General features: G+C 37.7%; 1 protein-coding gene across 3 annotated transcripts; it reads left to right on the forward strand.

The window, feature by feature from the left end:
- The first annotated feature begins 5,236 nt into the window (after nt 1–5,236).
- OMA1 (OMA1 zinc metallopeptidase) lies at nt 5,237–27,246 on the forward strand. 3 transcript variants are annotated; one of them, XM_062004110.1, is made up of 9 exons: nt 5,237–5,353; nt 6,294–6,819; nt 7,222–7,450; nt 8,766–8,939; nt 9,037–9,144; nt 9,815–9,943; nt 13,128–13,202; nt 15,042–15,191; nt 21,503–27,246. In XM_062004110.1, the coding sequence occupies exons 2-9, from the start codon at nt 6,314–6,316 to the stop codon at nt 21,719–21,721; spliced, it is 1,590 nt and encodes a 529-aa protein (XP_061860094.1). In that variant the 5' UTR covers nt 5,237–5,353; nt 6,294–6,313; the 3' UTR covers nt 21,722–27,246. The 3 variants fall into 3 exon arrangements, with proteins under 3 accessions (XP_061860094.1, XP_061860093.1, XP_061860095.1); XM_062004109.1 differs by lacking the exon at nt 5,237–5,353 and adding an exon at nt 5,363–5,590; XM_062004111.1 differs by lacking the exons at nt 5,237–5,353; nt 8,766–8,939 and adding an exon at nt 5,363–5,590.
- Nucleotides 27,247–27,569: the final 323 nt, after the last annotated feature.

Below are 27,569 nucleotides of genomic sequence, written 5' to 3' on the forward strand. Positions count from 1 at the left end.
TCTAGAGCAGGGTCTATAATTTATTCTGTGTGTCTTATGGCAACATGTCCAAGCTGGTTGGTTTTCAGTCAAGTATATACATTAGTACCTACAGAAGGTAAAGCGAGAACTTAATATCCAGGCTGAATTTCCCCAAGTCATAGGAAGTCATAGCCTAACTCTACACAATTTTCCATTAGGCTTTTATAAAATGGATTAAATTAACAATCTAGAGCTTTGTAGCCCTCAGTGCTGATGAAATGTTGCATGAGAAATGAACTTTTCCAAGTACACTGCTGAACCATTTTCTTAATTTACCCAAAGCTGCTCAGAGCTGTGTGTTTGAGAAGCTGGTGCTGTCTGTCCATCAGAGATCATGAGATGTACCATCTTTTCTGAGATGTCCTGTGGTTTTCAACATTCTTTTAAAATCACTGCATTCTCCTAATTTTTGTCATAAAAATATTTTCAAGGTGAATGATGAAGTTTTATATTAGAATATAAACATGTAAGCATCATTTTGACTAGAAGATGCAAAACTGACTGATGAAAAAAAATCTTAACAGGTAACAGTTTCAGCATCTTCCTTTGGCTCCTGCTTTTCTTTTTAGAAGCTGAGATGGAGAAGAGAGGCTGTTGAGGTGCCATTCATATTTTTAGTAATCATGAAGGACTGTCCCATGAAAATCATGTGTTGTGGTCAGTTGTTTCCTTTCTAGGAATCAAGCAGCAGTAGACTGCATGCTGCTAGGAGGCTGGGCATGCACTAGGGTCATTCAATAGGAGCAATGAGGTACGTGTCTGCAATTAATCAAAAGAATGGGAAGATTAATTGCAGAACAGAGCCCAAAGAACCTCTCTTTGGACTAGATCATTCTACAAAAATAAAGCTATATAAAGCTACTGTAGCTACTGTATAAAGCTACTGGACTTTAATAAACCAAACATACTCATTGCTCCTGCTAAGTCCTCATTTCTCTCCTGCTGTGCTCATCATACTCCCTCTCAGGCTATATATTAATACCTTTTTTTCATATGGTACATCAAGTATTTCACTTTAACAGTCCATGACGTTCAGCTTGTTTGACTTTCTACCCACTGCTGATGTTCTCACTGAAAAGGAGAAAATTAACTCCTTACCAGCTTCAAATTTTGCAAAATTAAAATGCTTTTTATTCTTCATTCTAATTTAGAAATTTCTAACTTAAATTTCTAGTTATCCTTTTGATGATTCCATCGTCCTGATTTAATGCTCTTGTATTTAAGTAATTAGGTTTTATACACTTTGCAGTAGATCCTGTAGGTACAGGATGAGTTACAGAAATAAACCCATAATTGACAGGAAAAAGCGCCTTTGTGCTATCACCTACTAGATAACAGAGGGTATGCTTGCTTTAATGAATTAGATATCTGCTGCCTAAGTTATGTGCTGCAGTTTCAGCTGTGAAGAGCTGCCTTAGGGTTAAAATAACCACTGGCAGAGGAAAAAAATCTTGTCTCTGCTATGACTCTAAAGGGAATGGCGCTCCCCTTCCCATGCAGTGCTATTACCTTTGTGCACTACTAAAAGCCTATGCTTTTAAAATTTGGTTTAAACTGCTTTAACCACTCAAGATCTGAGGACAGTGCCAAAACCAGTGCCAGCAATACAGCAAGGAAATGAAAGATAGAATTCATGGAAGGACTAAAACCCTCTTAACTCTGTTTCCTCTGTTCCCCCTGGTAAAATCTGTGCCTGTTTATATATGCAAGTATGTATTCTCAAACATATTGAATCAAAATCCCCACATTAGTTTGCAAATAAGTGGTGTATGAACACACATCCCTTCCCACACCTATACTTAAAGACACACATATCACCAGTTAAATTCAAGCAGGCAAGCCCTGGAGAAAGCTTTGTGACAGCCAGTCCTCCATTGCACTCAAGCAGACTGCTCTAGCTCTTATCAGCTGTAAAATAGCCCAAACCTGCTGTTTTGGAACAATGAAGGATCCTCTTCTTGTCCCATCTTCTCCCAATTACAAATAATCTCTTTATAGATGTTTAGAGTGAGATTATGGCCAGATTAGGTTAAGGATGTGAAACAAAATGCCTGCCACATAAATGCACTCAACTCCTTATTTAGATGGTAAAACACCAGCATGTCTGTGATGTTAAGCACTTGATGACAACTAGAGACAAGATCCTTCGAACAGTTCTTAAAATATCTAAACCTCAGGAAAACACCTTAGAAAAAAATGAACCCATTTCTGTTGCCTGCATATTGAAACTCCTTTTTTCAGAGAACAGTTAAAGAAGAAAGAAATTGGCCCTTCTTCCACTTCTCCTTAATTGGACCAGTTAATGCTATTAAACAGTGTTCCTCATGCAGGTAAAATTATCCTTTCCAAAGAATTTCCACTGATTTGCCTCAGGGTTTTAAGTACTGCAATTACTGCTTTTTTTAAAAAGATAATCTTAGGCTATTAAAATTGCTAACAGAGCAGGAAAAATCAACTTCCAGAACTTTTACAGTTCTTATTCAGCAGTTCTAACAAAGTTCCTTGTACCAGGATTTATCTGGTTTAAATTTCACACATGTCATGCCATCTGACAAGATTCTCATTTTCATGACAATCCCTGTTCCCCATGGGATAACACTCTTACAGTCCTACTCCAGCACAAATCAAGTGCCACAGAAACAATTAGGGAGACTTTGAATTATCTAAATGAAAGACTGACAGAGAAAATGTTTCTGTGGGCCCAACAGCAGAGGTGGCATATGCAGCCAACCTTTTCTCAGCTCCTTTTAAAAAATTACTTAAGTAAACCTCTGTCCTTGTAAGGCTTGAAACAAGAAATCTCAGGATTTTTGCTCGTCTGGTTGCACCCAGAAAAGCCAAGTTGAACAACTAGAAAGGATGTGGCTATGCTGTAGCCACTGCTCTGTGTGGTGCAGGCATACTCATTTTTAGAACAGGTCTGCTGAGCTCTCCTTTTTTCTTCCCGTCTTCATGAGCTCTTCTCTGTTGTTGGAAATAAGTTCTATAATTGTCTCAATTCTGCCAAAGGACTCAGGTAAAATCTCTCCAGTGCAGAAAGTAAATTAATGCTTCCTTTTTTCAGTCTCTCCAAACAAATTTTTCATCTTAGAGAGCCAGCAGAAGAATTCTGTGATATTTACCACTTTCAATGATGTTTTCTTGCAGGCCATCTACTTTAAAAGCAAGTTAGAAATTATATGCAATTAGAAGCTAGGAGAATTGCAAAGAGCTGGGGACAGGTAACTGTAAGCTCCATCCTACCATGTACAGAGTTCACAGGTGTTTCATACGCACTTCATCTTTGGAGCAAAAAAAAACCTGTTAAAATGCTTCACAATCTGAACTCACTTTACAGATCAGTTTTTCAGCAATGAATTTTAGTGTCATGCTGGGGTTCATCAGGAAACCTAGATATAACTTATGACCTCAAAGTAGATTTTATGCAGTTTTAAGGCACAGAAGCTTCCTTTCTGCTCTTCTGAAATGTGAATGGCAGTCTTTTTTCTGAAGGAAATTAGGCTAGTAAGCATACAGCTACAAAGCAAGTCTTAAACTATCTCTCTGATGCATAGAACTTTCTCTCTTATTTGTTCAGAAAAGTTATATGTATACATTAAAATGCAATCGTTAAGAGAAGCCATAAGTAATAAAGTAATCAGATTTTTTTCTCTTCAGTGTGTGTCTATTTAGAGAAAAATACCACATTATAACTCTTCAGTTGCTCAACTGTTTACCAGATTTTCACAGAGAGACATTTAATGTTGGTGTCTGATAGAGAGATTCTTTAATTACCTGTGCTATATTTATTGTTTGTCTGCTTTGAAGTTTTAATTACAAGCACTGCCACTTAGGGGAGACTTTAGAAGTGCACAACATAGAACAATTTTTATTCTCACCCTTGCACACTCAAAACTTTTACCGAGTTTAACAGGAATTTAGGTGAGTCAGGAATGCAGAAATATCTCTTATACCCTCTATGCAGATAGATTTGAATAGCGCTATTGTAAAAATTAGTGATAGCAAAAAGAAATATGCAAAGAAAAAAAAAAGAACATTTTAAGCAGACTTGAAATAAAGTGAGACTCTGTGAGGTGGAAGAAATGGCAATACTCCACACAAGAAATGGTAAAAAAAAATAATGTTTTTGCTTAAGAACAGAATTCTAGTTAAAGATCAGAAAAGCAAGCAAATACAGCATCTTAAGAAACTAGGGTTTCAAGCATCAGGAGGCAGTCATGAGAGCTTCCATCTCAGCTCTTCATTTTTTTGACAGCTGGGATGCACACACAAGCCTTAGGTTAGACAAAGTGCTTTTTATCTGCTACAGCTCAGCTGTTCCTTGTGATTGGAGGTGACAGTCACAAAAACTAATGCCATGCAAATTGACTGACAGATTTAAATCTTCATGCCTCTTAAGATAATGGAGGTGAGGCAGGTGAAGCAATCCCATCTAATGAAAACAGACTTGTTACCTATCACTATTTAAGGCTGCTTCTTGGCCTGGACTTAGTAACTGGTCACTGTGTATTTTCCTTTGCAGCAGATATCAGAGCTTAAGAACTGTAACAGATGAGGGCCTCGGTAATAAAAAGGGATGGACTAATGACTATCTCAATATTTGACTGTGTACATACACAGAGGATGTGATTGCTAAAGGCAAAGATTTCCTTACTTTTCACAATGAGAGGGTCTTTGATTACATGCAAAGCCCCGGGGCTTTTATGAAGCCTGGGCTGCCCTGTCATATTTTCACATTTACGGGCCTCACCCCTTCATTCAGGAAATAACTTGTTTCTTACAACACATCATTTACCACGTACTTCTGTTGGACACGAGTAGGCCAAAGGTTGGAAGCTTGCTACTTTCTTGGATTTAGGAAAAGTCAAATATCACTTCCACATCGACGCCTTGACACAGCAGAGCTGGCTGCTCTCTTTCCTAGCAGCCTCACCTATTCTCTCTTATTGCATGGAAGCACCTCAACACTTCAAGTCTTCAGAAACAGCAGCAAGCAAGCCCAAGGCTTAAGAGCTCTGAAGGCCGAAGGGGCTTTATATCCGTAGTGACAGCCTGTCCGGGGCCACAGCAGTGAGGGCCAACCCCACGCGACACTACATGGTGCCTCGGCTGCCCCGTCAGGTCGCGCGCTGCGCCTCGAGCCGGCGGGCGGAGCCTCGTGAGGGCCGCGCTGAGGGGGCGCGAGACACGGCGCCCTCAGCGCCTTCCGCCATCGCCTGCTGCCTGACGGGCGGTGCAGGGCGTCCTGCCGCCCGCCCTCCGCCCCGGCCCGGCAGCGACACCGCCACCGCATCGCTCCGCTCTGGCCCCTCCTCTTCCGCCTCTCGCGGTGGTGAGTACGGGAGCCCGGTGGAGGAGGCTTTTCGCGGAGCAGCTCCGCAGGACGTCCAGCTGTTATGGCGTCCAGAGCTGCTCCCTCCGTCCTGCCTCCCCGGGCTGGCGCCTCAGAGTGACTCGTCTGTCTCTCCCCCACTTCCCCCATGCCTGCCAATATCACGATAGTCGCGCCAGCACGAGGTCGGGGGTTGCTCGCGTGCGGGATGCCAGGCTCTGAGGGCTGGCAGCCGAGGTCAGCACCCAAGGGCGGCTCGGGGCGTCAGGCCGCGACCAGAAAGGGAGAAAAGGGAACGGCGGGTAGGGCCGGCGGTGCCCGCGGGGTGTGGGGAGAGAAGCGGAGGCCAGGGTTAGAGCCAGCGGGTGCAAATGACAACCACTGGGCCCGTCGGGCAGGAGTGGCGGAGTGCTGAGGCCTGCCCTGCCCTGCCCAGCGGGCGGGAAGGCGTTTCCATTCTCATTCGCTGTCAGAGGCTACCGGCAGGATGATACTTGGTCTCATCATGTAAAATCGCATTGTTTCTGGTCTGGATGCAGCAGATACGCATCCTTCGTTCAACAACAAAGTAATTAGCAAAATGCTCATTAGGTCCTGGTTTTCCTCAGTGCACATGTATGGTTCCCGTGGGAAGGAGGCCAGCACATGACAGTGATGATGTACACGTGTCTTCTTCAAGGAATGCCTACTATCATTCTGCTCTGGTGGTAATAAAAGCTGAAGAAAAAAAAAAATCACACTTTATTCTCAGTGATCTAGCACATTGACTCTTTCACAGTCAAATCCATGGCAGTTGTACCTGTGGCCTATTTTTTTTGGTGCAGTGCAACTGTTGGCAAAGAAATACATGGTGGCTGTCCAAATGAAATGAAGTAGCGTTTCAGAGTTTTGTGTTTGGGTGGTTTTCTTAATACCTCAACATTTTTTTTATTTGTTTCAGGATCACCAACCACAGAAGTTATGAATGTCATCTGTCGCCTAAAGTTGCCAGGCAGGAACTGTTTTTTCTCTTCTTTGGCTTCTTTGACCAAGGAGAAGTGTAATAATCTCAAGAGATGTTATGCAGGATATTGCCAAACTCAAGTCAGTTGCACACAAGACAAATGCCAAGGACTGGGTCTGATTGGAAATACTAGAAACTGTTTTTTGACTGGAAGCCCTGACTCCTGTAGAAACTTCACTGTTAAAGGACTGAGTTGTCTTTTGAATGTCCCAAATACACAACTATACAATAACGCACATCACATTTCAGGAAGGTTTTTTTCCCAGTCTTCTCAGACACTGGAGGAGAAGATCACATCCCTCCAGATCGGTTCTGTAGGGAAACTCCCACAGCATTTTTCTGCTTGGAGCATTCAGGTCACCAGGTCTTTTCGCACATCACCATCATTTCAGGCAGCACCAGTTCCTCTTTTCTGGATTATTGTTAAGCCAGCTCAGAAGTTACTTGCTATCATTCTTGGAAGGTAAAATACTATCTTACTTCCTCTCTTAGTGTAAGATCTCATTATGCAAAGTTGTGTACATGAGTTTGTGGAAAATGTGTGTATTTGTACTGTTTTAATATACATGCAGAATTTTGTAGGACTGTGGCTAAGACTGACAGTTTGCTCAAGAAATTACTTCCATTATCAGAGAAGGTAGATGTACTTTTTGCTCTTTTCATTTAACTGTGATAGAAGGAGATGAACCACAACCCATTCTTTTTCCTGTGGAAGGAAAGACATGGAGTGAAGTAGAAACCAGCTACAATATAACTTTTCATAAGTTCTTACTTGAGGTGAGACTGTAATAGAATACAGCAGGGGCAGACACTAACTAATTCCTTTTAAACTATGTCCTGAGTTAACACTGTTTGTATCTTACAGGAGCATAAGAAATTGGTGGAAGGCACTTCCTCCTAATAAACGGGAACTTTTAAAACAAAGTGCAAGAAAAAATAAGTGGAAGATACTCTTGGGTGTCAGTAGCTTTGGAGTTTTGTTTGTCATGTTTTATTTTACTCACTTGGAGGAGACACCCATCACTGGGCGTGCTCGACTGTTGGTGTTTGGGAAAGAGCATTTTAGGGAACTGTCACAGATGGAGTATGACATGGTAAGATTTTAAAGAAACATTCAAAATACTCTAAAACCGTTCATTTCTCTTTTATTTTTTTAAGCTATGAAATATAGTTAATGAGATGGGCAAACAAACCTCGGGCTGTCTTTGATAAGTTTTTAACTTCATGCTCAAGATTATTACAAAACACCCCGATCAGTTACTCCCATCCTTTTGTCCCCATCCTTTTTAAGAGTTCCCTTTCCAAAAGGAAACTGCTTAGGGGCACATAATAGTTAAAAAGCACATTACATGCATGTAGCAGATATTTTCAAGTGTGTTATTGTAACATAACAAGAAATACAGAAATCTGGTAGAAGCAATAAAAGTGTAGCTAATAGGTATATTCTGAGATCTGTCTCATTTTCGGTGCTGATTTGAGCATTCTTTGGCACTTGTTTAAAATCCTCTCTTCTAAGCTATCAGTTTGTATGGAATGCACCTGCATTCATTTCCGTTGTTTTCCTTGGATCAGCTAATTTTTTTTCAGTTGCTTTCTTTTAAACTTGCACTAATTTCATGACTGAGTTCTGTGACTTTCCATTCTAAAGTCAGTGAAACTTGATAAACTGTATGGAAACGTCACTGTATTCTTGTCTGATAGAGAATGAGAGATAAGAAGTGCAAAGATAAAATTGCAGTCATTTATACAAATTTGTCTGCCTTACAAATTACAATAGAAATATACAGATACAGCAAAATTATTGATTCAGGTGGAAATACAGGGACACGGAATCACAGAATCATAGGATGGTAGGGGTTGGAAGGGGCCTTTAGAGACTGTCTAGTCCAACCTCCCTGCAGAAGCAGGTCAACTTAGATCAAGTCGCATAGGAACATGTCCAGGCAGGTCTTGACCTCCAAGGAAGGAGACTCCACAAACCCTCAGGGCAGCCTGTTCCACTGCTCTGTCACCCTCACAGTAAAATAGTTTTTTCTTACATTTAAATGGAACTTTTTGTGTTCCAGCTTCATCCCATTACCCCTTGTCCTGTTGCTAGCTACTATAGAAAAAAGGGATTTACCAAATTGTGATGCTAAACTTAACTGTTTATTAGGAAAAAAGCCAGATAGAGGAGCCTGTAGGACCAAGTTTATGCTATCTTATTTTTGATCTGTTGTCAATTTACTTCCTTTAAATCCTTTACTTGTGGGTCTGAAAGCCTGAACTCTATTGGCTTTGGCTACATGAAAGAAAAATGTACTAAAACTTAGATGTAACTAGGTTGTGTGTAGCCACTAAGTTAATGTACCAATTAGTAATTTACTGTGAGCTTATTCTGCATATCAATCAATTAATGTTTTTTTTCAGTGGATGGAGGAATTCAAAGGCAAAATGTTACCTGAGACAGATGTATGCTATCAGGTTGTGGAGAGAGTTGTTGGTCATTTATCTGAAAGTAACAAGGACATCCCACAGGTCTCAGCCCTCGAATGGGTTATCCATGTGGTAGATGAACCAGCTATAAATGCATTTGTGCTTCCAGTAAGTTGAGCCCGGTGCAAAAATGATTAGTAATATTGAAACAGCATTTTGTTTCTCTGTCTTTGACGTGATTTTCATTCTCTCTCTTTGTTTACAGAATGGTCAAGTGTTTGTTTTCACTGGGTTGCTAAATGCAGTTTCTGATATCCATCAGCTGTCTTTCATTTTGGGACACGAGATAGCTCATGCTGTGCTGGAACACGCGGTAGGTATTTAAAGAAAGCTATCTAAAATTCTTCAGTTAATTCTAATCACTTTAAGATTTTTTTCATATCACTACCAACCAACCTTTCAGTGTGACTCTTTACAATTAACGAAAAATTGAGTTTGAAATGAGAGAATTCTGATACAGTATATCCTTAATAAGAGTCAGAAGTCCTGTAGCAGTCACTGTTAGCACAAAGTCTGACAGTGTTTTTTTTGTAGCGGTACAGGTGGATTATGGCTCATAGTAACAATTTAGTACTTGGTCTGCAGATACCCCTCCTCCTAATAGCAAAAACATAAGGAACTGAAGGCAATCAGCAACTCCATTTGTTACCCTGACACTTGTTAATATCTCCAGGAGTGGATATACTTTAATAGACTGTGCCATCATCTCATCTAAAGCTTTGAATCTCTTAAACTGGGAGGTGATAAAAATGTATTTCTTCTGGCCGTATTTATGCAGTTGGTGTGGATTCTAGACTGAAGTACCTTGTATCCAACTGAGGGGGTTTTTTTCTGCAAGCAAGGGAGCTTGTGCTTGCCCTGTTGCTGCAATGAAAAAAAAAAAAAAACCAAAACAATGATTTGTAAAATGTTTCCAAAATCTGTTGTATTCTAAAGAAATGTCAGACAGTAAGAAATGAATATGGGACAATTTCTGTTTGCAGGCAGAGAAAGCCAGCCTGGTTCACTTCTTGGATTTTCTATCACTCATATTTCTCACTATGATTTGGGCCATCTGTCCTCGTGATAGTTTGGCAATTGTTGGACAGTGGATTCAGAGCAAGTTGCAGGAGGTAAGACCAACATTTTGTGTTATTTTTCCTGAGTTTAATGGAAAAAACTTATTAGTCTTGAGGACATAGTACCACTAAATAGTATGTTTGGGGCAAGAGGCAAGAGGAGAAAGATCATAAGCAAAAATTAATAGAGTATGTTTTAAAATGAAATATGTTTTTATAAATCTACATCTGCTTAATTTAGTATCTGTTTTCATTTGTCATCTTCAAGAGCTTTAGACCTCCCTAAATGAATGGATTTAGCTAGACAGGCTCTGAGTACCTGCGTGCCAATTAAGTTATATCGTTCTCTTTTTGGAATATTTACCCTTTAAAGTTGTATTTGTTGAAATGCTATGATTTTATTTTGAGTAGTTGTTAAATTGTTAGTAAATCCAAAGAAATACATGGAGTCCTTTAAATACAGTCAGTGACAAGAATGGCTTCCAAGATAAGAAAATTGAGAATCTAAACACTCGTTTGAAGTATAAACCATACTATAATAAAACTTACCCATTTTTTTTAGACAGCATATATTCTCATAAAGTATAATTCAGAAGCTTTGTGGTGACAGTTTTCTTCAGCAATCTAATTGACTCTCTGGACATTTACTGATGAATTTCTTTTTTTAAAAGTGTGGGGTTTTTAAAATAAATTTTGCTTACATCATAAAACTCAAATCTGAAATGGAGTAAAAAAGCTCTTTGGTTTCTTTGATTTCTCTATGTGTTTTTCCTGAGATTTCCTCTGGTTTCCTAAAAAATATGAAATTAAACACAACCAATCTGTTTTGGTAGTTCTTATGCTAATGGGTAGATGTGTGGATTCTGAACATAAATTATCACTAAAGAGCTTGGATATTTCTACAAGTAGCTAAGGAACCAATACATTGATGAATGCTAGCCAGCATTTTGAAAAGTGGAATTTGGAAAAGACAAAGTGTGAATCAATCTTGAGACTGCTCATAATTTAGACAGCAAGATTTAACTCCCTGTCAGCATCTTTTCTCCTCTTCTAGGCTAACTACAACTGGTATTTTGGCACCATGGATTGGAGTTGTGCTTGCAAGTAGGATCTGAGTTTAAGCTCCTAGTATATTATAGGAAAGCTCAATCCTAACTGAGATACTGTACAGTAATGTCTTGGTATAAAAGTGTGGTCAAACTCATCTTCAGTAACATTAAACGTACCCATATGTAATGTAGAATAAATAAGTGATTAATACTTGCAAAGTTTTCATCCTGTATATGAAAGGTGTCTTCTAGAACTTTTTGTTTCTGTTAGTCATCCAGGAGTACAGTGTCTCTTTGTTTCCATCATTCAACTTTTGCCCTTTGTGCTTATGTGAAAATTAATATTTCTGCACATTTATTCAGGATATTTCTTTTCCTCCTCTTCTATATTGTCCTATTTAGAGTTTTTGCATCCCCCTCTGTGAAAGGGTTATTTAAATCACATTGCAGTGCTTGCCTCTGTTTCAGCATTTGTTTTTCTTTTATGCCCTCAGAAGCTTAGCTTTTTTACCTACTGACTACTGTTTATTTTTTGTTATTGACAAGTCATTTCCAGTGGCTTTTTGTAGGCCTTTTGACATGTTAGCTCAAGTTCTGGAATTTCCTTCAAAACTAATTGGTTTGTTTTTCTTTAATTCATTCACGATTGTTACTGAGTCATATACATCCAAAATGAAAGATGCTGCCTTTGTGTTTACAAGTAGCAGTTACCGTACCAACTTTATGCTATGGAATAGCATAAAGCACGACTGAGTTTTGCTCATGTCTTGCACATTAGTATGTATAGATACAGTACTTCTTGTTCCCTATCATATTCATATATGAGGTCTATCTCACACCATCAGATTTTTATTTCACATGGAAGTTGGTGATTTTTGGATAGTCTGCTTACCTAGAACTTTATTTTCTTTAACACCTACACACAACTCTGGTAATTGATTGAAAACATCAGATCAGTCTTCTTCATTATGTCCAATTTCAATAAGGATTTTAATTCAGAGTTTGAAGATCTACTTTTTCTTTCTGGCACATTCACAAACAACTGATTTTTCAGTAGCAAATGAATAGTGTTGTATGTCAGATTCCTCAAGACCCTTTTATGTGATCACTGCTGAGACTTTATAATCTAAAAGCATACTGTGAGATAGCCCAAGCTTTCAGAGAGATTCAGGTTATCTTATAGTTTCAGTTTTAGATCAATCATCTATGCTTACTTATAAACCAGCATATTTGGCTTTAAAAAAACCTGTAGACTATCAGTTTTGGTTGGCTGAAGGAATTGGATCACTTTGTGGATGTTCTTAATTTCTAACTGTTTTGTGGTTTAGTTTTTTTGTTTTTTCTGAAACTTATAAGGAGGACCTTTTTCTCTTCACTAACTTTGCACATCTCCATTATTCAGTAGATATTTCCTAATTGATTCCTAAACCAGAATGTTGCGACACACTCCTTATCTCTGCAGGAGTAGGTTGTTTTAACAAGTCCCGATTTACATTTACTATAACCTGATATGCTAGGGCAAGGCTGCCCAAATCTACATGAGTTAATAAGCCAGAAGATCCTGGAATATATGACTAACCATTTGAGAAAACTGCCACTATCTCTTAGTGGGTGTTAATGCAATGTCATACCCTAGAAAAGTGGAAGGGGAGCTGGTTGGATTTATGTATTCTAGTTTGATTTCTCAAGGGCAATTTGCACCTTGTGTGGGAGATAATCATGACAAAGGAGTGATTACTGCACGAAGATGTTTATGGCTGCATTCCGTGCTGTGGGCTGTTTACCATACAAAATAGAACATAAAGGTTTTAAGACAGTGGTCATAAAAGTTTAAGTTTACATACAGTTGCTACAACAAAAATCTTCATGCAAATAAAAGAGCAAAGTGAAAAAATTCTAGTTTCAAGTTGTTATTGACCCTTTGGTTGTTGCAAAATGTTGTGCGACTGGGTGATGAGAGTGGCTATGAAAAGATGCATAATTTGAATTAATTTCCACTGAATACAGGATGAATTAATTACATATGATGAAATTAAGAGTTACATTAAAGAAATGAATACTGATGGCATGCAATGTGAACGTGGTAGATAAACACCAATTCTTAGGAGAGGTTAGAAAAATAGGTACAGTGCACTAGCTTTGTACATATTCAAAACCAAGGAACAGAGCTTTGATGTGCTTCTCTGCAGTTTATATTTGATAGACCGTACAGCAGAACATTGGAGGCTGAAGCTGATAAAGTGGGACTTCAGTTTGCAGCAAAGGTAACTACAACTTGTTTGTTTTATTAGCAACTCACCAGACTTTTTCAGTTTCCATTATAATCAGAGGGAGTTTCACATTTCACACAGAGGTAGACTGTGTGTGGGAAGAGTTCTCAAATGTTTAAAGAAATGTAGATTGATGTAGTGGAAAGTAAAACAGTTTCTAGGGAAAGACAAAGTCATTTTGGCTACATTCTGTGTAATATGAAGTTTGTAAAGCTGTGCATTATTAACTACACAGTATACTTTCTGTGTAGTCTAATACTATAACAAGAAAAAGCTACATATTTATAAGAGAAGAATGTCAAATAGTGAGCTTCTGTAAGCAGGATATAATTAATTGTATATAAAGATCTAAATTACCCTTTACATTTTTGTTTCATTTAATTCACCAAGTTCTGAGGAATGCTTTACTATGTTGTAGTGCACTGAAAATATTCTCATCTATGATATCTATTCTCATAAGAATTCAGTAAAGAGCTTTTTGATACTGTGACTATATTTTCTGTGCTTGCTTATAATTAAGACATATACCAATATTGTTTTAGTATTTAAAGTTTTAGTCTAAATACAGACATAAAAATAATGTGGATTTGCTAAAGAAAGATAAAAAAATTGGTCAGGAATTACTCAGCACTTTTATGTTATTTTTTTTGGTCACTTTTTTGTCCCCATGGATTTTAATTCTAAGTTTAAGAAACAAAACCAATTCTTTCATTTCTAGCTAAGTACAGTAAATCTAGATAAGCGTTGGATAGCTATGAGAGCAGCACCATCTAGTGTTAATATTTCAGAAGGAAAATTTCCTTTTCTTAATAATGATATATTAATAATTGTGGGATTGAAATTGCATTTGTAGTTTAAACTCATCTAAAGGAATAATATGATCCATGAAAAAGCGTAATTGCTGCACGAGTACTCGCTGCTTTATAATACTGAAAATATAGGTTCATAGCAGAAAGAAATGAGCAAAATGTACTTCAGCATTTCTCTGCTTGTACAGACAATATATTAATAGTAATTATAATAATTTTAGGAAAAAAATTCAAAGGATAAAGCACCACTTCTTTAAATGTAATTTTCTTACCTTCTGAGTACTCATCTGTTTTTCTTGTAAACAATGAAAATTAATGTAAGAAATCTTACTCTTTTTTTTTCCCTTCACTTAAGCACAAGTATGTAAAGGAGTCTGTTGGTGATACACAAATGCCTTTATTAGTCAATGGTCCATGAGTTTCTGTGGTTAAACTTATACTTCTATAAAGAGAGAAGAGAGTCCTAGTCCTGCAGAATGACTGTTTGAACCTGTTGTGTTTGACAAAGATCACCCTTGAAAAAGGCAATATAAAAAGGCAGTTCACTTCCAGAAAAGCCTTTGCCATTCATTTTTAGAGACATTGAAGTATGAAGTTAAATCACTTGACTTTTTTACTCCAAACTCATTCTGTAAATTTACCTATTGATTAATTTATTGTCCTGCTGTATTGTGTCTAGCAACACAACTTTAAAACACTCATCTGCTTATTCTAAGAACAAGCATGTCCCAGAAATCATGAATCTGTTTTTCCCTTGAATTGTTTAATTCAAGTGTAAGGTTTTTAGGATCAGTGGAATGAGATAAATGTTAAAATGAACAAATCCAGTGTTTATTTGGATGACTTTTTTACTGCATTTAGATACTTTAGAACAGCCCTTTCCTGTGAAGTATGAGGACAACCATCTAAACAGGCCTTGGAAATTGAAAATTTAAGATGTCTTATTGTAATTTGATATCTGTTAGAATGTGTGTTTTATTACTTTAGAAATAAAGTGATGTATACATTTCCTTTCTGTTTTCAGGCTTGTGTGGATGTAAGAGCAAGCAGTGTATTCTGGCAGCAAATGGAATTAGCAGAAACCATTGAAGGGCAGCCCAAGCTACCAGAGTGGCTCTCCACACACCCTTCTCATGAAAACAGAGCTGAGCACTTAGACCGGCTTATCCCAGAGGTGAGCAGCGTTGTAGCGAGTCATTTTCTCATGGGAAGGTTTAGAGGATCAGGTTGGTATTAATTGACAGTCTACTCTTTTAGCCACTATGCTTGTATTTCTCTTTATTCTTACAGGAATTTTCTGTTACAAAGATCTTAAAGGTTTTCTTAAATGAGATAAAAATAAAGATAGACAAGTAAAATGCAATATTTTGCTGGGGGAGGGTGATTCTTTTCTGATTCCTGATCAAAGTGTAGTATCTTTGCTTTTAAATGGCCTCCCTGATGTAGATGTGACAGTATCACAGGTCTCATCCATTCTTTTCTCATTTTTTGCTGTTTTGGATGCCAATTTTGAAGTTCGATGCTTAAACTATCTTTATTGTTTTTCTTGTTCTGGTAGTTAGCTCTAGGCTGTCAAATAGAGAATTGCTTTAGTAATCTCAGTTGGTTTACTATTGCTTTAAATAGTGGAGATTTTAACTACAGAAAAAAAAAAAGCACGTGGGCTTTTCTGCATAGTTTTGTGTTTTAAAAATAAAGCACTTCACAACAACATTATTTTTCAACAAGCTAAACTGTGTTTGGAAATTCCCTTTCTCATAACCAGCTGACAATTTATTCTTTATTTTTTTTAAACTCTGAGTCACTTTAAGTCTTTTTCAATCTCAAGCAGTTTTAATTCCAGAGACAGCTGAAGATTTGTTGGCAGAGAGACCACTAAAACATTGAGGTATTTGCTGATTTCAAAGGAGAAAACCAGATTTTTGTGACTGAGAATAAATGCAGTAAATACTCTAAATGTTGTCATAAATTAAGATCAGCATTCGGGGTAGAAGATTGGAGCCTGGCTAGACTGAATAGTTTAAATTAATATACACAAATTCTGCACTCTGCAAAACCAGATTGAAACACCATTTTAATGGATTTTCTAATTCATTAGAGCAGCTGAATGGAAAATGACACTTCTTGTGGAGCCTCAATTTTAGTTAGATTGAACATAAAGGTTCAGGATCCTTTATTTTTATACAGTTATTGACTAGCTTATAAATTGGTAGTGAAATAAATTACTATTTATGTTCTACCCCAGGACTGAGCAACTACGTTAAATAACTGAGCAACTGTGTAGAACTGGCAATCATATTATTTCTCTTACCTCTTATAGTGTAGCAGATGGAGCAACCTTCATCTTTTTATAGCCACTTTCACTTCCCCGAGTGGTAGAGGGTAAGAAATTTTCTCCCAAAAGATAATTGAGGAGGAGATGTTTTCATTTGCCTTTTACCTTAACTTCTTTAGAGTAGGATTAGAAAGCAGGAGCCAAAAGCCTCTGTTTTTTAAGGAAGTTCACTAGAGAAGTGGAGTTGGTAATAGAAAAGCAGAATAAAAATGAAAGCAAGCATATAGAGGTGTTTATGGAAGCTTATCTGAATTGTTGACTCTCCTTTATCAGAGCTGCCTTGTAGAAGCCAGATCTTGGGCATTTAAAGGGAATCTCAGGGCTTTGTTGTTGTTCAATATCAGCTTGTTTTTGTTTCATTGTTCACATATTTAAAGCCTTTTAAAACAGTGTGTTTACCTTATATTCATGGTCATTAGATATTCAGAGCCCAGGAAGAGAAGCCAGGTTTCAAAAAGGCCTTTTAATCTGTGAAGAAACTGTACTTCTTAAGAGTCAGTATCAGATCCATAGTGAGCATTGCTGATGGTTTGAAGCTCAAAGGATTTACAAGACAGTACAATATCTATTATTAGACCAGATAATAGGAAATAGGACAAGTTTTTGTACTTCTCAGGCCACACAGACTTCTAAGCAAGTTCACAATCAGATGCAATCATATGTGAGAATTTTTGTTCAGTTAATGAAATGCCATGTCTCAATGAAGTAACTTAGTCTCAGGAAATGTAAATTAACGCAGGAATATCACAGAGATTCTCTTTCCACATAATTAAAACAGGGAGCAAATCCAATCAAAGATCTTGCACCTGTTTTTCTGAACAGGTTGGAAGCTACAGCCAAGCTGAGGAATGAGGAAATAAGAAAGCTATAAGCAGTTACAAAATAATGCTGTCCTAGAAAGGAAGTAAAGGAAATTTTAAAAAAATTACTGTTTTTAAAGGATTTTCCTGTTAGGGGATGTTTGGGAGACATTTGGATTGTAAACTGGGAAAAAGGACTATACTGTTAAATAGGAAACTGAACTGTCCTAGAATTCCCCCATGGAACATGGTGAGGTGCTTGAGGAAAGCCTGCGGCTGTTATTTTCAGAAAAAGGAATCTTAATTTTTAAGTAGCAGGAAAGATGCTGACCATTGTTCTGGAGAGAACAACTGTGGATGTGTAGTGCCAGAGGGAAGCTGTAAGATCTTCTAGTTCATCTCTGAACCTTCTATTTTGATGTTCTTTGACTTGCTGGTTTGTCTACTTATTTCCTAGTATGCTCTTCAAATAGAGCACTGCACTTCAGCTGAAGTCTCAGCTACGCTGAATAAAGCAGAAGGTTATCTGCGGAGCCTTGCCTCTGACACAAAAATTCATCTTGACGTGACATTTGCTGTTTTGGCATCATGTTGTTGGCTCATATTCCATTTTTGATTCACTGGAACTGCTGTTTCCCATTCTTTAGTGTGGAAATGCCACGCTGAGATCATTTCAGGAGTAATACTAAGTGGGGATATGTTACTTACTTTTACTGCTTCTGCTTCTCTTTTGTTTGTTAGGTCAATTGTCAAAGAAAAACTGATTAATTTAGTTTGGCAAGATCTGTTCTTCCTAAATCCACATTGACTGTTAATTATGTTTTTATTATTAGGGTAGTTATTGCTTATCCCTCAGTTTGCTGCCATTTGGATATTGAAGATGCATTTGTTTAGCTTCCTCCAATATGAAAACTTTCCTCCCACCCCCTCCACCCAAACATGCTTGTGCTGTTTCTTGGTTTTTGTCAGAATTGCAAGGTCAGAGCATAAATCAGCCTTGCCAAGGTAGTCCCAGGCAACACACAAAAGAGTGTAACCCTTGGCAGACAAGAGAATGGTGTGACTGTTTTACAGAGAGCTGACAACCTGAGAGGTAGGATGCTCTCCAAAAGACTATAAGGGGTCAAAATGCATTAGCCTGGTATTTGAAACAGTCATGAAGGGTTAGTACTGAGAGACAAAAATTACTTGTTTCTGTATTTGTCTCTCCTAGTAGGCTTTGTATGAAAGAAATAGGATGAAGCAAACCTCTCTAATTCTTATGCGGTACCCTCCCAGCACATTGCAGGAGGTGCCTGCAATTGCATTGATAAGAAAAACAGCTTCACCTTTGTAACTTACAAGTGATAATTCTGATATTTCATTTGAGATCTCCTGAACCAGAAGCATGCAGGTGGTCCTTATTCTGAACAACAGTACTTCTCACTTAAGGCTAACCTCGAAAGAACAGCATTAAAGTACTCTGAGTTTTCAGGTGAATCTGGCTAGTTAACCTGGTCTCACTTCTGTCCTCTTTTATTGAGAACTCTCTTCAGTAAAAACAGTCAATGAAACATGTTCTTGATATAATCTCAATGTGCACATGCTTTGTTAAGAATGCTTTTACTGGTTCTCTTACCCAGCCTGTCAAAAACCAATTTACTTGAGCAATGTTTAAATTGCTGAATTTGAAGTTGCTAGTGATTTTGCAAGTACAGTACAGCTGACCATGTTAAGCTGTTTTATCTTTCAGGAAAAATTATATTGTCAGCTTTTCAGCCTGTAGTGGCATCTTAATGACAGTACAAAGCTACTGGCAAAAAACACGAAACAGCAACAGTCAACCGAGCCAGGGAAAGAACACTTTGTAACTAGGGTTGAATATTGCATGGAGTCACATACATGTACATACAAAGGTTACTTTCACTGGAGTGTGTAGTCATGGCTGTCTTTAACAGTGAGATGACATGTCAACATAGCTTTCCACTCTCATAACTGCAGTCATTCTAATGCCATGTGAGTCGATGGTGTTGAATAGATTCCTTCTACTCCCTTGGACACCTCTATGTCTAGCAAGATGCAAAGACCTCCACAGGGTAAAAATGTTAACTCTGAAGTCTTGTTTTTTGCCTGTGCTGTTGTGACTTCAATATTTTAGGTAAGTGAAACCATGGAAATAGGACAGGAATTATATAGTCATAAAAAGCAGCAATGTAAAATTGCTAAATTAGTTTAAAAGAGTGTTATATTGCCCTTTTCAGGATATAGCCTAAATTGTTGTTTCCATTTGCCTTTAATAATGCTGCTTGATATTAATGCAGTCTTGCAACAACTTATTTTCTGGGAGAGAATGAGACAAAACTCTTGGTTTGCCATAAATGTCAGTTTAGAAATTAATTGGTCACTGATGCAGAAGTGTTCAGCGGTACAGTTACATTTGGTGACTCCATGGATGATCGTGCTGTAGAGAAACAAATACTGAAAGCTTTATTCATATATTTGTAAAGTTAGACAAGAGGAATATTAGCATGCGTAATCCAGACTTGTGTATCCAGTAATTTGAATGTTACATTTCAGCAAGAAACAGCTGGAGAAACTCTTGCTACGTTCCTAGAGTGCATCTTTTCCCCGCACCAGTTGTTAAATTTAAATTTTATTTGTTTCTAGCCATTTATAGCAAAGTATCAGTTTACAGTAGTAAAGTTAGGCAGAATTATGTTTAGGTACCTCCTTATACAAAGAAATGAGTTAAGAAGCTCTACTCCTGTCATTTAAGATCTGCTGCAGTAAGATGTTTCCAGTGTTTCCTGTGGAAGAATACTGAATTGTTTCAAAATGATGGACAAATACTTATGCAGAAGTGCACTGGAATATTTGATATTTCAGCCAAACTTAGTTTTGGGCAGCAGGCTACAACTCAGGACAGGTCTGATCACAGGATTTCAAGAATCCATATTTATGAGCTGGAATAAAATACACGTTTAAACTTATTTTCCCATGAAAGGATTAAAAATTAAGCTGGATGTTAATCTCCTCACAGTTTTATGCTGTTAATTAAGGCCAAGATACAGATAATGTTGCATCAAAGTGACCATACCACAGTGACCAGTGATTAATGCTAAATATCAAGCTAGTTTTTTACTTCGTGCTTCTTTGGTGTTTCATTTTGCAGGTCTTGAAAAACTAGTTCTCTTTAAAGATGCAGAACCCTCTAAAATCTCAAATATAATATTTTGCCATATGGTACATAGGACCTTCCTTCTTTTGATTAATTGAGTCTTATAGAAGAATCCATGGATACTAGTAGGTCTGTATACAACCACTTGCAAAGTACAGCATTGGACACAATTGTGTGGTATCCATTGTTAGCTTGGAAATGAGCTGCCTGTTTGTATGGAACTAATTAAGGTATGTCTAGCTTTGTTAAAATGAATGCCAACCGAAGCATCCTTTAAAACAGCTGACTTACAGTTTTATATCAGTTTTATATTGTTTTCTTTGTGGTGCCTTTGAGACATTAGATTCATCCATTATCACACTTTGTTCAGGTTGCCCACAAGACAGGATCATCTGATGCTTGTGCTAATGGATCTTGATTCTCTGGGAAATTTTTTGGCTCCTTTGTGCCTCTACTTTGTAATGTAGAATGGAAGCAATGGCACTTAGTCAGTGAGCAGTAGTAACTTAAAGCTTGGTCTCTTAGGGGTAGCCTTTTTATCTAGATATAAATTTTTACATTCTAGAGAGATTCCTGTCCCAGAATGCTTTGAAACTGTGTATCCAAATGCTTCTTGGAGATGAGATCACTTGTGTAACTGGACTTTAACTATACTTATTGATCAACCATCTGGATCTCTCTGCTGAACAGTTAAATGTTCATTACGTTATTGGAGATTTTTCCCTCCTTTTTCAAATCAGATGCCTGGTTACTTCAATACTAGAACATACCTGATGAAGTCAATTATTCGCAGGCTTTTTTTTTTAATCTTGAGGCAGTCATGTTCATTTACATGTAAATGTAAATTAAAAGGTAAAAGGTACTGAGGTGGACAAGTATCAAAAAATATTTGGAGCACTTCCTGTCTGTTTATGCTGTACCTTTTAGAGTATCCATTCTTTCAGAGACTGACTGTGAGAATATTATTTTCATTCTTAATTTTTTTTCTCATTGTTTTGCCATACTGCTACATTGCTTCTCAGGAATTCTTGGTTTCTGTTGAAGAGTTGTTCACTAACAACTCAGAGTCAGTGTTGTACTTATTAGGCTTTATGTGCAAATGCAGACCTTACAGGAAAGTCCAATCGCTGACTGAAACCTTCTTTGTTTTTCCTAGTTAAATGAGCTTGATTTGTTTTCCTATGTATTCACAGGCCCTTAAAATAAGAGAGAGCTGCAATTGCCCAACTCTTTCTGGACCAGATCCTCGCCTCATTTTTAAACTTAGCATGCAACATCTCCTGGAATCGTCTAAAGATCAAGAAATCCCAAATTCTACAAAGCAAGATCTCTCAAAACCAAAACTGGATTCTCCTCACCCTCAAAAAGTAGAAGAAATGGCTGTAACTTTTTCGGTTAAACCTACAAACTAATGATAGTAATTTTCAATTTCTATGAAACTTTTGGTCCCTGAAAGTCTATCTTATAACAGAAATTTGTCTTTGAACCATAAAGAAGATGTAGCTGCTCATATTCTATGTTTCTTTTATATGATCTCTCACTCAAAGCAATAAGGAACTATGCCCACACAAGAAGAGCAGTATGTTGGAGCAGACAGTGTCTTATTCATCAAGAGTTACTAAAATAAATCACTTCTCAGGGGAAAGATAATCTCATACAGTCCAGTCACACAGTGTAATTTTCAGCTTTATCAGGCTCACCTTGATAAGAGGACGGATGAGCCAGAAGTGTCCCTAAAGCTGAGGGAAAAGTACAATTTTCATCACTTAGGTTGTCTGGTTTATCCTGCAATTTGAGTTAGATCTCTTCAGCTTCATTTGAGAAATAATGAGGAGAGCTTACCGTCTGTTCCACATACCCTATGTTTAAAAGTATTAAGCTGAGATGCAGTAATAGCCTATGGGCTAGATACACCCCCACTTAATTAGGTGGATTTAGTGCAGGGATTTTTTTTCTTTCTAAAGCAGTTTAGAATATGGATTGATTCAACATTTTCCTTCAAAGCAACCTGAAAGGGTTGTACAAAGTTCAGTTTTTTAAAAAAAGAGTTAAATAATTTTCGAGGAAGTCTTTCTTCTGGGAGAATACTGTATAAGAATCCGAGTTTGTAGCACTGGAATGCTTTCAAGGGTGTCTTTTTTTTAAATGATCAAGCTGCCTCATCAGAGGGCACTTTATTGCAGTAACATTGGATTTAGATGTACCCGTTTGGAGAGGAGTGATTGCTGATGTGAAAATATATTACTCAGTAGACACATACAACACAGTTTCATGACTGCACAGCTTTTGCAGCTGTACCTTATCCCAAAAGCTGATTTCTGTTCAGGAAATTGAGCATCCCTCTCCTTCCACCAGTCTCCCTAAAGCCACATGCTTTATACTGTGGAAACCAATATGCACAATATAGGTAAGGTTAATGGGCTAGCCATTGTAGCCAGAATGTTAATCTTTATTTGCACGTTGGAGTTACCCTTGCTTTGCAGTTGATGAAAATACTGAAATGTCGATCTTGCAAGAAGATGGAGAAAGAGGTGGCAGAGAATGAAAATTAAAAAGGGACATCCCATTCCTTTATCTGTTTAAAGCTATTTGCTTTTGTTTTGTTGTTGTTGTATTGAAATGTCCATTTCGTGTGTGGTAAGGTGTTACAGGAAGGGGACATGCAGAGTATTTTACAGTCTATTGTATTTTGAAACGTTCTTTTTATATATGGATGGGGGCGGACGTTACCATATTTCTACCATTAAATCAGGATGCAGGCTTTTAAAAAGGAAAAAAAATATTCAGTGCTGTCAGTAAATAGAATTGGGAAAAAAAGATTGTAAAACAAGTAATTTTTTTTACTGACTTCAGTCAATGGACCAGAGTCCTTTGAGAAACACCAGTAGCTACCTGCCTTCTCTCTATTTAGAGGTAAGTTGATGTATCTGTAATGTTGATGATTCTAGGTCTGAGTATATAGGTCTGGATTGGCTGCATATTGCTTACAAGCTGTTTTTAAATCTCTACTCAATACTCCTAGCAAGAGACAGAATGTCCAGCCTGACCATTATTCATCCATCCATTTTTATTCTTAGTGACAGGAGTTTTTGTAACAGACGTTCAGTGATGTGTTGAAGCATTTGGACATTGTCACCTGAAGGTAAACAGAGAAACACACCGCTTAGATTTCCCTGTGGACATTATAGTTTATACTGCAACGGCAAGACCCCAACGCTGCTGCCTCTCTCTTGCTGCAGTGTCAAAACTTGTTTTGTTATCCAGAGATCCTGGTTGTCATGCAACTTGATGTTTGCGTCTGTTTAGGACTAAGGAGAACACAGAAGAGTTTTTATAGCATTCAAGATGAAGTATGAAACTACACAAATTTCATATTTTTACCATCTGTTTTAAGTGACTTTAGTATTGCAATAGCATGCTAACACTGAAACACTATAGTTTTAAAAGTCCAAGATGGAATATTGAAAATTTCAGGTTTTACTTTACTTCTTGAATTATCCCTAATATTTTTCTCAAAGGTTTGGGAGGGGTTCTGCTTTCTGCTTCTCTCAGGTCCAACACAGAAAATGCCTTCTGCTCATCTACCTCCTGGAGGGCACTTGGGCCTTAAATTCTTAAAGTATTTTCCCTTTCTTGAACAGAAAAGTTCAAGTACTTGAAAGATGCAGGTCATAAAAGAGGGAGAACAGTGGCTGAAGTGAAAAAACATTAAGATAGATCAGTGAAAACACATCTGCATTTCCACCAGTGTGTGCTGCACTTCCCAGATTCCTGTTGAAAGACTAAGCTTCTAGTACACAGTTTACTGTATTTCAATGCATTTACTGTAGTGGGAGTGTTGAGAGATTTCATAAGCAGAGGATATGCATTCAAAGCAGCCCTGTAATGAAAATGCCTCCTTAGAACTTTTGGGTTGTTTTTTTTTAACTTGAAATGCATAAATGCTAGGAAAGCAAAGCAAACAGCTGTTAGAATGCACTTTGTTCTTGAATTCTGTTTGTAGTTATTAAAAGAGAACAATCCCGTAAGTTTGATGCTTTTTTCATGTATTCTGTAGGCTGCCACAGCTTTGTTTTTCACTGTGGTGTCAGTATCTCAATACCCGTGGTTGAAAAATTATTTCAATATAATAGTCCGTTGTAAGCTCTTTACTGCCATCAACATTCTCTGTGCTCAAAATCCTTGTTGTTTTTCCAGATCTTGAGAGCTTTTGAAAGACAAGGAGGATGATCACAAAGTGTGGTTAGAAACAGAGGTGGCAGGATTTCTGTCAGCAGTACACTGTGGCTTCTTTAAGTTTCCAATCCTTATTGCAGAGTGTGGTTTAGTCACCTGCAGTAAGGAATGATACTAATGACTTGCATTTCTAGATTGAAGCGTGAAGCACCTCATAAATACTATTTTTTTCTGTGCTACCTGCAGAGATGGACTTTGTAACAGGTTTTTTTTTGGAGATGCTGAAGCTCACTAAGGTGATTTTAGCAAAGCTTTACTGCAGATGAGTGGAAAAAAGTAGGGTTAGAACTCTGGTGTTCTGAATGATTCCTTAGCTTCCCCCAGCAGCACAAAGCAGAATATCTGTGTGTCTCAAACCAGAGTCCTCATGGCAAATCAAACTACTCAGCTCTGGGTGATTGTTACATTTACAGGGTCTATCACCTTTCAGTGTGTACCTGCAGAGGCTGAATGTACCTCTTCATGCATACTTGATGAAGATACAGTTATTTGTTCTTGATGCAGTTCTGTCTTAATTACTTTGTCTTATGTATAAACTGGTTATTGTTTGGTTACTGCTCAACTTCACTAAGCACATGATGCCTAAACCTATTGACATGGTGATTATTTAATCTCAAAAACGTTTAACCTCAATTTTATGATTACACCACAAAATCAGGGTTTCTTATGTAGTTACTGTCACATTAGCTGTAAGATAACTGTACAAAAGTTGGGTACAGTTCTCTTTCCCGTGCCCCCACTCCATCTTTTTCTCAGCAAGGGCTGCTGAGAGAGGAATCGGGATAAGCAGAATGGAGTGTTCTGCCTGTGATAACTTTATTGCTGAGGTTGGCAATTGTTGGCAGATCTGTAAAGAGAACTGACTGAGTGTCTCTGGTGTCCCTCATCCCTGCCTACACATATTGCAGCCATCCAGTAAATGTGCTGTTTGATCTTGTGGAGCCTAAGGCTACATGCCAAATATAGGCCTAGAATAATACTCCTGGCTATGTTGTTCTGGCTGTGCCAGCTGAAGTCTGCTGCTCTTAGTACGAGTCAGGGGTTCTTGTCCAGATTTATGAATGGGTGCAAAGAATTGTTATCTCCAGCACATAAATTCATTATAACTATTAAACTAAGCTGAAATTGAACCTGTTGACCTGGAAGTGAATGGCTCCATAACATTTCATTAATCCTTTGAGATGTTTAATTCCTGCTAATTTGATATTTCAGATATGATCTTCTGTACAGATATAATGGCTTAATTAGTATACATTACATGATGTCTCTTCACACTACAGCGTGTACAGTATTTATCCACTAGAAAAGTAATTCAGTAGAGCTCAATTATAATACATTGACTAGAGCATAAAAGTTGAAAAGGATGTATGCAGGAGTCATATTTTAAGCACAAACATTTCTCAAGGAATTTTCTATTTGTTGAAATATATCACCTTCTAAAAAGTATGTTCTGTTACAGCTTACTAAAATATTTAAATTTAAAATGGGATTCAGACAGTATTGGATTAATTAGTGATTCATAACCAACATTTGGTGGGACAACATTTGTTAGAAACAAGATGTATAACTTAGTTACCTGTGTAATACTCTTAATACAATCTTCCATATTGTTGTAGACCAGCAAAACAGATGTGAAAATACGGTTTTGAAGAGTAACTTTCTCTTTGATGATATGGTTGTCTTCTGTATCTTAATTTGGTAAAAACACTGCAGCATTTTTGGTGACAGATTCCAAAACACATGCTAAACAAATGTATGGTGTAGTGTTCAGTTATCAAATATTTTGGCTGAAGACACCTGTTGCTATCACACAGCTCTGTGTAGCAGTTCAGGACAGTGGTTCCGGTTGGAACTTCAAGGAACAAGCAAAGAGGAAGGTATTAAATCTTTGTAATCTGGTCATTTTGCTCATGCCTCCCTATGAAAAGTCAGTGAAGACACAGATGCAAAGAAGCTCAAGTAGCTCAACTTAGAAACAGTTAATTTAACAAGCAGAAGTAAGTTTTGCTTGTGGCGTGTGCTGTATGATCTGACCTCCCCCCTTTTTCCTTTTACCTTCATTGGCCTGTAGATTTTAATGGGAAAGGTGTGTTTGTTGTAGCTATATTGGGACATATCGTGACAGCCTTGTGGTCATTTTGTTTCTAATGGCAAGTACAAAGGCTGTTTTCCAAAGTGAATTCCATCAAAATGATACCATTTGGATTTTTCCCCTGTTAATGAATGACATCATGGTCAAGGCTCTCCAGTTTCTCTCAGGTTCTTATTGTGCCTTTTCTACACAATCTAATGTAGAAAATTCATTAAGAGCCCCAGAAACAGAGTGAGCAAACCATCATTTCAACATCAAGTCAATGTGGAAAAAAGAAAGGTGATCCATACAGAAGCTACTGGATGTGTTAAATGGTCTGAAAACTTGATAAACCTTATAGGAAGATTTAAAGTTCTTATGCAAATTTCATTGCAGGTTGTTCATAGGCTGAAATAGCACTTTTGACCTTTCAACTGTGTTGAGATCAAACCAAAGGGGCCAGCAAAGATGAGAGAATCTGTTGGATAAGTGTTGTTTCTTAACTCCCTCACTTCCAAATTTCTAGAGTTGATTAGAAGATTGGGTGTTTAACCCTATTGTCAAATAAAATCTTTTCCCCAAACTTTTAAAGGATGTTTTTTCATATAGACATTGGAGTTGGTTTTCTTTTGTCTGTGTGTACTGAATAGTATCTGATTTTAGATGACTCCTACCCCGACTCAGATGCTCCACTCTCTCTGCAATCTAAGACTTGAGATTATTAAATGTCTTTATTTTTCCCTTCAGGAAACGTTGCTCTCTATTGTGTATTTTGGCTCTAGAGGATCAGAGGTCTTTATTCCTGCCTGGAGTATGTGGTTATCAGATTTATTCCACACGTGTGGAATAAAGGAGTAAGTGATGAAGGAAAATGTAGCAGAGTTGCAGCAGTGTGGTTTGTCAGCCACGAGATGGCAGCTGGGCTGCTGAGCTGGACTGGAAACTGATGCATT

Source organism: Colius striatus, chromosome 10 (genome assembly GCF_028858725.1).
Source record: "Colius striatus isolate bColStr4 chromosome 10, bColStr4.1.hap1, whole genome shotgun sequence".
Classification (NCBI taxonomy): Eukaryota; Metazoa; Chordata; class Aves; order Coliiformes; family Coliidae; genus Colius; species Colius striatus.